The 13,692-nt window shown below is 40.8% G+C and overlaps 1 protein-coding gene across 10 annotated transcripts in view; it reads right to left on the reverse strand.

Annotated features, from left to right (window-relative positions):
- The window catches only part of TBC1D5 (TBC1 domain family member 5), a 297,677-nt gene extending 285,493 nt beyond the window's left edge, over positions 1 to 12,184 (reverse strand). For 2 of the 10 annotated variants that reach the window (XM_085226305.1, XM_085226308.1), the window contains exon 1: positions 12,036 to 12,111. Coding sequence is in view for 5 of the 10 variants with exons in the window: in XM_085226304.1 (XP_085082430.1) it covers positions 12,036 to 12,063 (28 nt within the window). In the remaining 5 variants the exon portion in view is untranslated. Of the gene's footprint in view, positions 1 to 12,035 lie in introns of all 10 variants that reach the window. The other 8 variants (XM_085226316.1, XM_085226315.1, XM_085226304.1 and 5 more) reach the window with 7 other exon arrangements.
- Between the last annotated feature and the right edge of the window lie 1,508 nt (positions 12,185 to 13,692).

Consider the following 13,692-nt stretch of genomic DNA (forward strand, 5'->3'; position numbering starts at 1 on the left):
CCCAGTCAGAAGGCTGTAAGTACATTCTGATGTAGTCATTCATGTTCAGTACAGTATTGGTTTTTATTTCTATCACCGAAAGTAAGCAAATCTTCTTACATATCCTGCCCGACATCACTTGGTACAAGGCAGCAGGAATTGAGCAACCTCTTGTGGTTGCCAGCCACTCCCCCAGGCCACCCTACTCATGCACAAAGGCATTCCAAATGAAGGATTAATTGGGCATAAAAATCAAAGTCTAGCTTTTAATCTCACCTCACCACACTCATTCCCTCTAGATGCAGAGAAAATGGATTTCTGCCATTCCTTCACCGAGGCACAGCCAGGTTTCTAATAAGAGGCAGCTACTCCAGAATTCATGCCAGATCTCTTACTAGAGAGATCACAGTGAAATTCTCCTCAAGAAACCAGATGGGCTGAAGATAGATGGAAGTTTGGGAAGGTTTTTTGGTTTGCTTTTGTTGTTTTTCTCATTATAGTATTACTAAAATGACCAGTCTTTCAAGGACTACTGTAACTTATATTTGCACATGGATGCAGGAATGCCCAGCAAGGTCCTGCACAGTCAGACGATCCATAACCAGTCAGAGAAGAGAGCTAACATCATGGTGTTGAACTTAGAGCTGTCTGTTAGGCAGTCTACTTCAAAAACACTATGAAGCTGGACAACAGGACTTGAACTCCGACAGGAAGGGACCAAAGCAAACCTCAAGAGCAGAGAGATCATCTCCCTGTGTCTTTCATCTACACAAGATGACAGACGCTACTAAATATTTTTCCATTTGTTCACATGTTCATGTGATTAGTAGGTCTGCTTGCATTTCATTTTGCTGTCTGCCACTCCTTACTTGTATCTTCAAGTCAATCTACCATAATGGCAGCACAAGTTTTGAGTAGAATTGACAGCAAGCATAGATTCAGCCTCAGAAAAGGCAAATAACAAATAGAAGTAAAAATGTTTTGAAACATTCTGTCAAGGTAGGGGAAGTGCAAAAATTCATCTCAGTAGTTAGAGGGAAGGGGTTAGCATATCAGAAGGGACCGCACAGAAAGCCTTGGTACCTCCAGTGGATGATGTAAACAGACACAGCAATGCATCACTAGAAACACATTACTGGCTGCTATAACAGATTTCTGGATTTGACACTTGTTTCGGATCCTTTACAGCCAAGCAAAATGAGCAACAATAAAAGTGGCATAACTGTAACATTTCACCAAGCACTATTCTCAACTGTAGCAAGAAATTAGTCTCAAGTCAAATGGCAGTTTATTTATTGTTGTCAGTTACAAATACTTTTCAGTGATGAAATCACTGTGAACCACCTCAGGACTTGAAAAGCAAATTCTATCATGTTGAAAAACTGAAAATGCAACCCAAACTCCATTCACTCTGAAGTTAATCTGAACAATAATTTTAGAAGTTGTCTGACTAGAGTGACAGAGAAACATTAAGTGAAATGTAATGCTAGCAACTTAGAGACTTCCTGGAAACACGAGTCCTTTTTTAAGAAGGGAAAGTGCAGGAAGTGCAAGGCACACCAGAAGCAGTGCTAGCTTAAAGTAATGTACTACTGAAGTTATTCTTCTTTCTAGTGCAAACTGAGTGAGAAAAATAAGAAATCCTTCATTACTTTTTCCTCTCTCGGGATCAAATACATGTTTGTCACCATTTTTATTGCTCGGGTTCAAAATGAGCTGATATTCACAAACTCCTCCTCATCTTCCAATCTCACCTAAATTTGCTGTTCTTATTTTTAACAAAAATCATAGAGGTAAAATTCAACCTGCTTATACAGCCGAAATTCTCATTTTCTCCACTCACTCATACAATCCAGCTTGCCTCCCAACCAATACATGAAGTGTGTCACCTCTAAACCTCTAAAACACTCATCTCACAGGCTTGCCAAAGTTTTCTGTGACCCCACATTGTCTGTTCTGATCACGCCCCTATCACTGCGTACTATTTTAGGATAATAAAGACCTTAGTTAAAAGTCTTCCATTATTCCTACAGATGCAGTTATATAGTATAATCTGCCTCAGTATCTAAAACTATATCCTTATTGCTAGTATATTTGCTCTTCCTTGCCCGCATTTCCTTTCTGTGGACGTGTGATGCTCAGCTGCCTACTGTGGTTAACTCACACCATGACCTTACAATTACTTGTTGCAGACGGACCCACTCACCACTTGCAAACACAGAAGCAGAGGAGCTTGACATCCACATAAATCAGGCAAAATGCTAAAAGACATACACTGCAATAAATAAAAAATGAAAATAATAAAGGTCAGCAAATATTCACGACACACTGTCTGTTTTGTGGGGTCTGATTTTTTTCCAGTTTTTCAGAAGGTGGAGTCTTAGTATGCTAACTCAGGAAAGGTAAAGGCTACAAGCATTAGGGCAGAACAAGACTGCAGAGAAACCAGTAAGAGGGATCTGAAAGAAATGCTTCATGTGAAAAGGAAAAAAAGTAGGAAGATGCTTACAGTGCTACTCAATTCCTGTTTATAAGCTTTACACTGAAGGTTCTCTTCTTAAACCCACAGGTTTAAGCCCTAGTTACCCCCTTCCTACTCCTCCATTTTTCTTTCTGGCTCTTACACGGCTTGAGCTAGACTGATCCACTACTTTTGGAAGGGGATTGCACAATCTTAAAGCTTCTGAGTGTAATAGAAATTGGGAGATTATGCTGAGTCTTAGTGGAAACAGTATCTAGAAATACCAGCAAAAGATTATCTGCATTAGGAGACATCTAACATGCCTCTGGACTAAGGGATACATAACATTAGCTCTAGAAAGTGAAGCACTCCAGTCAACCCACACAAAACTATAACACGAGTATATAAATAAACTTTTATCCCAATCTAAGTTGTTAAGATGATGTAAAACGACGTTCACTCAACCTACATTTGCCCTCTGATAAAATTACTGGAAATCATAACAATGACTGATCATATCATACTGATACAGTATGATACTGTATGACTGACATATCATACAGTATTACCACAAATTAACATAAAAACCCAGTTGCACTGAACAGCTATGAGAAGAAACAGCGTGCTCTGATTCCTGGCATACATCAGTTTAGAATACTGGTTTACAGGCAGAACTATACAGTTTTCTTCTAATATTCAAAAAACTTATTGACAGTTCACCTAAACTCCCTAAAGATCAGAAAAACAAAAGGCAACAAAAACAGAGGAACATACTGAAATAAATTAGTACTTTCTGCAATCAATGACTCTGTACAGTGCTGTTCAATTAACAACATCCCAGCTAGATTTGTAACGGATGACAAGTATATATATGAGGGCTGCTCTGAAAGTAATACCTCCTACTTTATGAGTACATCATGCAGGCTCTTGCTCATCGCTGGAAAAATGCACAACTCATGGTGGTGACTCTGTTGAAAAATCATGTTTTGTAGCCAAGGATTTGGTCTGTCAAATAGTGCTATCGTTCTCTTTGTGTCTGTTGTTGATTCCATGGAAATAAATGGGACTCATTACTTTCAGTGTGACCTATATACATTCTGTGTATGTACCTCAGTCCCTCTCAGTTGTGCACAACACCCAAGAGGAGCTATGTCCAGCAGTAACAGCAGCTGCTGATCTTTTCACTTTTCCGCTCAGTTCCATAAGGGCTGATCCTCCAGTTAAGTGGTTCTGCCCTTACCAACTAAATATCCAACATCGTTATCAGATATGTTTATTAAAAATATTGACTCATATCTTTCCAATATATTTTTTCATTTCTTCTCGTGTACAGAATGACCCACACCTCACTCTGAAAACATGCTTAAAACTCAAGATAAAACCAAAAGAGACAATAGTCAGTTCAGGGCACATGTGCTGTATTTTTATTTTTATTTTTTTTCCCTATCTCTGCATAGGAAAGTTTGTCATTATATCCTAAAGGTATGTTAAATCAGCAAAGAGCAGTACTGATCAAAGGCCAGGAACAAAAGCAACAAGCAAACTGTTTCTGCTCAGGTCTACAAACAGTACAGAAAAAGGTAAATTTGTAGTATGAAACACAAACAGCTGGTCATCAGCTGGTAATGGATGGAGAAGGTGCATCCTGCCCCATACATTTCTCATTCCACCTATCCCTTAATTCTCTTCACAATTCCCTGACCTACAGTCAAGCCTCAACTTTCATCTTGTGCCTGAGTCAAGCAGACTTCAGATCAAGACTTGTGCGCAGTGTAATAAATAAGAGTTGGAAACACTACACAAATCCAAAAACCAAAGCACCTTCTACTTCGTGATATGTCAATACATCTTTCCTTTGCTCCTTGTTACTTAGTCATTGTAACTTTCAGACCTGCTGAAAAAGTCATCAACAAACAATAAATTACCTGGTGCAGTGGAATTGCCAAGTCACGGCATGAAACGATGGTTGAGCACCAAGTGAGGTGTGGCTAACCCAGGAAGCTCAGGTGTAAGCAATGCACCAGAGTGACAGCAAGAGGTGAAGCCTGGATTTACCCTTCCTAACCCTCCATTTAAGGGTTAGCAACATCTCTGTATAGAGATTGCATTCCTCTCAAGCTATCACCTGTCATTGGAAGAGGTGAGCCATTTCTTCTTCTGTGTTACCTGCTACTGCTCTGTAGTGCTTGTATCCCATTAGAAGGCACTGTCATCATCATCTTTCACAATATGTGAACATATATGTGCTTAGAAAAAAATCTTTCTACTAATTTGGATATGAGTTCCTCTGCTTAAGGAAGTCACGCAGTTCCTGCCTGTTGCCTGTTCCTCTACACACACTCATCTGCTTCTCTCTCAAACAGCTACAGAAAGGAAATGTAGTGGTGCCCCAACTTCTGCATTCTTCAGAACAAAACAATCTCTTAAACATTATCCACTTCACATTTTCATACAGCAGGAAAACTAACAGGGCCAGAATACATTTTATTTATAAATGTACAATGCACAACAATTAAAACTAAATAAGGTCAAGTCTTTGGCCTGTCAGATATATGTATTAGAGTACGCTTAATGCATTGCACATGCTGTGTGATACAATGAGTTGTAAAAGGTATTATCACAAGCAGCAATAGCTTTGATTTTCAGCACACAAAAAACACATACATCCATATATATATACATATGTATGTTTTATACACTTGTATAAAAGAATTGCCAAGGTAGAGTACTTGGATTTATTAACTTTTCTCCAAACTGTATATTTATTAGTGCCATAGGCATACGTGAAAATGATGTAAATTAAAAATGAGTCAGGCCTAAAGGAGGAAATACTATTCTGTGGACTCATGAATAACTGAAAGTCAAGCAAAGCTCTTCCCTTTCTTTCAAATACATGGTTCCAAATGAAATACAGTCTGCATATGCTGCATGTTTTTAAGTCACTGCTGTGAAAGTCGTGCAATGTTTTATAGGAAGCAGGCCCTACAAAAAGAGCATCATTATCAGCTGAAAGCCACTCTTCTCACTACAGAAATTAGTAATTCCATTATAGCCAGCACAACTATGAAATAACCTAATGGATTTACCCTAAGAGAAGTGTATTGCTAAATATTTGCTTGCATTCTTCCTGTGATGATTAGTACTACTCTCCTTAAATCTACTCTTTCACTGTGCTTCTCAAATTCATTTGACAAAGCCTACAATTTAATTAGTAAAGACATATTACATAATCTTTTCCACAATTTAGCAAACTCATTTAAACAGTGCGATTTACTAAATATCTTGCAGTGAATTAACTGTGATGTATAATCTAAAATCTGAGTTCTAACTGGAGCTCCCACTCAGAGTTGATGTTTGGCCTTGAATAAGACACTTCCCTCTCACTGGAAATGATTAACATCATTTTCTTTTATGGATGAATGGCTCTACAAAACTACCAAGTGTTAATCATGAATACGCGAGATAAAATTTAGTCAAGAAGGTACAAGAAATCCAAGTACCGCCTAGGCATTGGATCCTCTTGTTCACATTTACAGTGCAGCAGGCATGATTATGTGAAAACAACTGTGAAATAAATGTGAAACATATCATGAGTCTTCAAAGTCTTTAAGAGTGTCCAAATTTACATCTGAAAAGGACAGTGTGAACATTGACAATTTCTTTTAAAGCACAGATGTAAGAAAAACTAATCACAGATCAGGAAAAAAAACATTTTTTTTTTTTTTTAAGTGAATCTGGTAGGGAAAATTAGAAAATAGATCAACTCTGCAACATATCAAAGTCCAAACAGTCAAATACAGATGGATCACCATCCAGATACAGATGTTGCCTTGCTGTAAATAAGGGCAGGAAGAAAAAAAACATCGAAGAATATAATGCTTATATCCATATCATACAGAATACAGAAACAATTGGCCGCTTCCATTGGTGCTAATGGAAAAATTTCATAATCATAAACCATTACAAACCAAAAAAAATTTGAAGAGCTCCTTGGTATGGAGATTATGCCACAACCGTAATTTTTTTATCACCTATAAAGCACCAGTTGTTGGCCACTGTAAATGACAAATTAACAGCTCTGATGACAGTTTATCTGATGCAAGGTACAATCTTTATGCTAACATCAGAGCAAAGTCTAGGTGCCAAAACCATACCTCTACAATTCTAGAAAAATTCTTTAAAAATTTAACAAGTTCTGCACCTTGAAATTCAAGTCTATTCTCAATAAACATCAGAAATCTCTATTCCTTCCCAATAAAGAGGCCAGAAATCCAGTTGTGTAAAGGCTAGTGATTAAACAAAAATAGCTCCTGTTATGAAACTTGCACAGTCTAGGTTCTCAGAAAACATACTTCAGTTATTCACTACCTGGTAACTCATAATCATGGCATACTGACTATGAACAGGTATAAGAATTGAGACAGCTCAGAGGGCAACACAAGTGGAACTCTGCTACAAACCCTCAGCTCCAACTAGAGAACAGGAGGATTTTTCTTTCATGAGCGTATACCTGTGATTTGCTGAAAGAGATGTCAAACTGAAGTCTTCAAACATGAAACCAAATATCCCAGGATCTTAAGCAGCCAAGAGTAAAAATAGCAGTTTTTAAAAAAGTATTACCAACAGTTTTCTAACACTACTCACTGTAACGGGCACAGAGAAATTACCATCTCATTATAACATCTAAAACGAATCACTGGACAAGGAACTGTGGACAGCGTGAGAACCACTTGATCATGATCTGATTACACAGCCAGAGATCACTGAAACATACATAAACTTATCATGCAGCACACTCTCACATTCCTGAGGTTCCTATATTTCTGAAGCTGAAAAAACCTAAGAACACAACTGACTGGGAAGAAAAATCTGAAATGGAAAACATGCAAATGGAAGCCATCCTTCAGTTTTACAGCTAACAAAGAGGACAAATTGGGTTAAAATTCATCCCACATGTTTGAATACCAGTGTTTTTTTGGGGGAAAAAAAAAACAAAGAAAGCAATAAAACGATCAACAATACAGAAAAGTGTGAGGTGGATCACCATCAACATGAAACAGTTATGAAGTGTAGAAGCTGAGAAACATCAAACATCACATACGATGCAGCCAGCAGCACCACACACCATCTCAATACCAGCACAGCCCTGTGGCTAGGCAAAGGTGGCAGAAGTGTTAAAAATCATACACAAAGATAAAAAATAGCCAATAAAAACTTTCACTCTATAGTTGGAAATATTCAAAATGGTATAATTGTATCACATTATATTGATTTTCTTTCCAACTCATTTGTCAAACAGATGTTCCAGATCAGATGTTAAAAAACATGGTGAGATAAACGCTTTACATCAGCATACTTGTTAAACTTCTCCATGAGTCCTAAGGCTGCCAGCCCAGTAAATCTGTGATCTGTTGATCGTAGATTTCGATCGTGTATTTTAAAAGCTACCTCTATATTTAAACGCTAGGGACTGACACCATACAACTGACAACTGTGTCAAAGGGATAAATCAAGTTTTTAAGGCAGTCTGATGTGAAAGAGAATTCAGACATGACAACAAGAACCACTGAACGACAGATGCATCCAAATGTATTCAAACAATAATTGCATGCCTTATTTTTAAATAGTGGAAAAGATGAATCATTGAAACAAGTCATCCAGAGAAGTAAATGGTAGATTCTCAGTATCTTGATATACTTTCGAAAAAAGCTTAGCCAACTAGAAATTCAGTGAAAAAAAAAAAGTATCCGCTCAGACAAAAACTGATGCTCTAATACATTCAAGGTGAAGCGCATGTGAACATAACAAGACAGAGCTGATCCCCGTTCTAAAGCAGCACCAGTTGATATAGTAGTGCAGGAAAGTCAAGTTAAGTAAACCACATGAATTTTGCATACTTGCACTAGATTAATTAGCAACGTGGTAATAATGTTCTTTAAGAAACCTAAAATACAGATTTGCTAACCCATTAACAGAACTAAAAGCACCTCAACTTAAATAGTACATAGGTAAACATAAAGTTTTATCAAAAAATACAGCACAAGACACTGGAATGATGACTCTCTTCCACCACGTTCAGTTCAACATCAGTTGAACATCAACTTCCTATTATGTGCAAATTATTTCCAACTAGACTTCAGATCGTGGTATGACTCGTCATTTAGAAATTGACATCTAGCCATTAACACAGGCAAAATAGCTATTTCTGATTTGTTTAGTAATTCTTTGATCTTTATCCTCATGGACTGCCAACTGCTGCACGTTCATCTCAAAGGTCTGGATGCAGTCTGGAGAAGTGTTCAGCTTGGCTCTTTCATGTCTAATGCCAACTCTCAGAGCATAAATAGAGTTAACTATGTCTCCTCAATGATCATCACACACAGATACTGATAAAATTCAAATCACTCCTTTTAGTGTTTAACATAAATAAAAGTAATATGATTTATCAGATTATAATGCTACTCACTATGATATAAACTTTAACTCTGTGTTGGGCTCTTTTTAGAGAGTATTCGATCCCAGAAGCTGAAATATCAGGAAAGAAAAAAAAAATAATAACCTGGATTTAGTTAACATGGTTAACTGAAAACATTATCAAGCAAAACACAATTCAATACCAACCTTCAAAAACTGGAAATGGCAACGATTATGCCTACTCTTTCAGACGTCAAAAAAAAGAGTTGAAGGCTCATTAATACAGCAGTCAAACACAGGCAAACAACTCCTTCACATTATGTTTCACAGCCCTCTTTCTCCTACAGCACAACGCAGCCAAATACCTGTACTTTTATGGGCTACAGAGTGGGCTGCCTTGGGCAGCTTACTGGGCTTAGAACACCCAAAACCTGTATCTTATTCACTCCAGAGTGGTGTAGAGGCTAAGGCAAACTATTTACATACCATACCACATTTGCACTCTGCAGTCATCACTGACTCCTGATCCAAAATTCTCTTACACGTGCTAATCAACAAAGCCTCAAATGGACTAGTTACTGATTATCTCAGAAACTGTCTATCCTCCACAATTCTCAGCAACAGCTGTTGCCAATTACAGCAGCGTACCTAACAGTTTAAGATAAAGCTCCTAAGGATGGAGCACAGAGTAAACTTTCTAAAAAGTCTTCAGCAGCAGAATTCCTTACAGGGCAAAGTGCAAAGCAGCTCTTTGCATAGTCCTCCCACAGTAAAAAATGAAGTTATAATAGCAAGAATAACCCAGAGACAGCAAATATCTACAGTAGTGTAAATCATAGGCAGGCAGAGCACATAAAACACACTTCCACCAAATCACACTTCACTTGCAAGCTAATATGAGGTAGCAAATTCCAAAAGAATTCCACTACAGAAATGTAAACAAAAGATAAAAGAACAATGGAGTAAAACCAACTCTGTAACACAAAGGACAAATGTGAGAGGAATGTTTTCACAAGGCTAAGTGTCACTCTTGCAGGTGCCATGGTATTTTAAGGAAAGGTATGAACCATTTTTTGTGTGACAAGTGAGCTTTGCTAACATTGCAGCACGATCTGAAAATTACTTGTATAAAATTGGGCATGTGATTTCCCTCAGGTGAAACGAGGCAGAACAAACAAGAATCCCACCAGTGTTACTAATTCTTGAACGCTACCACTGGTACAAGGCCTTATATCAATGTAATTGCTATTCACCAAGCAGGAGAACATCCTCCTGTCTCTTTACCTCACTAACAAAAGAATGCCACCAGTATCTTTCGAAATGTTCAGCCTGCATGGGAGTTGACTATATCAACAATTTCTATAAATTAAGCCATCATAAAATCGGGGGGAAAGTGGGGGAAGATCAGCCATGCACTTTCTTCCCCATATACACTTATATGTAAAAAGAGGAATTGCTTGTGATCTCATACATTGTTATGAGCTGAAGTTCATAATGCAGGTGTGCAAATCGCACAAGGGTAAGTTCCAGCTGACGGTTCAACAATGTTATGAATTACATGTAAGTTTAAAATCTCAACAATTTCTTTGGGCCGGACTGGGTCTAGTTCTATTTTTATCAGATGTGTCAGAATGCGTGACAAAACCTAAATTGCACAAATTGCACCGAGTCCATAATCGTATATATAATCACTACCATTATATGTATGCATGTGATACGAACAGGCCACATGTGTCAGTAAACAAGAAATCAGGCAATTTGTTATTCAAGATAACATTAAGTCAGACAACTATTACAAAACAGGGACTGGTTTCCAAAAGAAGAAACATTGTTGCCCACAAGTGATACACTGTTATTACTGCCCAGTTTCAGGACTGCCTGTTGGATGGAGCTACAAAGCTAGTAGCGAGCAACGATTCTGAGATAGGTGGGATCTGGGATTAATTTATCTGTGTGTTTTATTACCTTCGACTTTTCAAAAAAAAATTTCAATTCCAATAAACAGCCCATATTTATTTGGGATACACTGTGGAAGGTTTAGTTTTCACAGAAATGCTATCATTGAATGAGAGTGTGGCAAAGAACAGAACTGATAAACTTTAATGAAGTTACATTGGTATGAGAATAGTTGTGCTTTTTAACCAAGTTGCAGAGTACTCTGTAAGGGCAGATAAGCAGGATTGCTGGCAATAAAGCAGCAAAAGAATGTTGTATGGCTGCACGGCAAAACTGGAAGACCATTCTTGACTCCTGATAGCCAATCTAGTATGCTTTGGAATATGCGTCTTTCACATATTAACTAACATTTCTCTTGTTTGTTAAATATTTCAAGTCATATGTACCACTTAAAGCAACGTTCTGTCAGTGTGATGGGACAACTATTCCTTAAAAGCAAACCACGAAGCCCCCAGGATGAATAACACCATAGGATATGTACCTACACTACACAACTGATGGGTATGGTACAGCAACCTAAGGGGATGAAACCCTCCAACAACTAAAATGTGCAAACTGCAGCCCTTGCACTGAAATCCATACTGACTACACTGCTTGAACTACTGTAACATAAAGATAACCAAATGTGGCAATTAGTAAGTCTAAAGCTGTCACTCCATAGGCAATAAATTGGGCAGTTAGCACAGACTGGGGTCAGATGGGTGGGAAGGAAAGGAAAGACAGTCACTGGGGTCAAGAAAGTGGAGAGAAACCCGGCGTTTTCCAAAAACTCTTTGTCAAGGCCTGGGAAAAGAAAAATCACTTCGACCTTAACTCTTTCCTCTTCAGCCATAAGAATTACTACCGACAACAATGGAGAAAAAAAATAAAAAATCCAGGGGCGGACAACCTTATGACCATCTGTCTCCTCCTCCCTCCCTGCTTCCACCTCCCAGAACCGAGGCTCTGGCTTCAGCGGTCCCTACCGGGAGCACCTGCCCTCCGCCGGGCCCGGAGGAGGCGGCCTCGCGGGAAGCAGCGGGAGGAGGCCGGGCAGCGGCCCGCGGCACCCGCTGCGCGCAGGCCTCACCAGCCCCAGCGCTGCGCGCCGACGGCCGGGAGCGGCGGGACGGGGCGGCGCCGCCGGGAGAGACCCGGCGGGGGCCGGCGCACTTTGACTGCAGGGCGGCCGGCGGGGAGGGGGGCAAGCGGGTGAAGGGAGCAGATGCTCCGGGGCTGGTTTTACCTGCTGCTGCTGCTGCCTGCAGTGGCATGAAGATCTGGCTCAGCCTCTCTCTCTTTCTCTTTCTCTCTCTCTCCCCGCTCCCTCCCTCCCTCCCTCCCTGCGCTGCTCGCAGAACCCCGCGCCGACCCGGCGCCCTGCGAGGGACGCGGGGCAGGGGGAGGCGTTGGGGGAGGCCCGGGGAAGGGAAAGGAAGAGAAGGGAAGGGGAAGGGCTCCCTGCCCGCACGCGGAGACGCGCGATAGCACCGCCTCCCACCCCCCGTCCTTCTCTCCCTGCGCGCAGGCGCGCAAGGCGGCGTTGAGGCCGTGGCCGTCGTTGGGTTGTGGTCGTTACTGTCTGCTCCTGGATCCTTCTTCCTGCTCCCCGCTTCTTGCACGGCATCGGGGCTGAGGAGCACCCGGGAACGTGGCAGCCCGGCTGTGCGGAGGAGGACGGGGTCGGGTTGGGTCGGGCTTCGGCTCGGGCCGTGGTGCAGCTCCGTTGCCACCCGGTCTTCGCGAGCCCTCGGAGGCAGCAGCAGCAGAATGGGGCGCTGGGGTCTGTTGAGATTAGGAGGTTATTCTTTTTTTTTTTTTTTCCTTTTTTTTTTTTTTTTGCTCTTTGCTGGTGCTGTTCGCTGTCTAAGGATGCCCAGGGTGCTGTTATGTACATAAATCATACGCGGAGTGGCTTGAAATGAGGTAGTTTGAAATGAATTCAGTGCAGCTCTCCCTTGAAGCGGCTGGCTGGGTTCACACCACTCAGGAAACTTTCTTACAGAAAGTGGACATGAACGTCACAAGCCAGCACAGTGCTGGAACATTATAAATGATGTGCTGAGCTGTGTTTGCTGGCACCCAGGTTGACCAGGCACCTCCTGCCTGGTGACAGAGGCCTGCTGCTGCCAAAGATGCTGCTTGAGCACCACTTGGGCATTCATTATAAGTTCTAAAAGCATGTGAGCTATTTTAGAGGACCACTTAACACTGGAGGGTTTGTTTTACTTGCCAGAAGAGCTGTAACGTACATATTTATCATAGAATTATTAGTGTTGGAAAAGACACTAAGATCATCCAGTCTGACTGTTGATCCATCTCTGCTATGCCCACTAAACATGTCCCAGTGTGACACATCTACACAGTTCTTGAATGCTTCCAGGTACAGTGACTCCTCCACCTTCTGAGCAGCCTGTTCCAATGCCTCACCACTATTTCTGAGTAGAAATTTTTCCAACTATCTGCCCTGCACATCCTGCACAACTTGAAGCAATTATCTCTCGTCCTATCACTGTTACCTGGGAGAAGAGGTCAACACCCACTTTCCTACGACCTCCTTTCAGGAAGTTACAGAGAGAAATAAGATCTCCCCGAGTCTCCTTTTCTCCAGACTGAACAAGTTTCCTCAGTTGCTCCCCATAAGACTTGTGCTCCAGACCCTTCACCAGCTTGTTTGGCCTTCTCTGGACAAGCTCCAGGGTCTCAGTGTCTTTTCTTATAGTAAGGAGCCCAAAAGTGTACACACTATTCAAGGTGCAAACTCACCAGAACCCAGAGGAACGATCACTTTCCTGTTCCTGCTGACTGCACTGTTTCAGATACAAGCCGGGATGCCGTTAGCCTTCTTGGCCACCTGGGCACACTGCTGGTTCACTTTGAACCAAGTGAGAACCAACACTCAT

This window comes from Meleagris gallopavo, chromosome 6 (genome assembly GCF_905368555.1).
Source record: "Meleagris gallopavo chromosome 6, MGAL_WU_HG_1.1, whole genome shotgun sequence".
NCBI classification, from domain to species: Eukaryota; Metazoa; Chordata; class Aves; order Galliformes; family Phasianidae; genus Meleagris; species Meleagris gallopavo.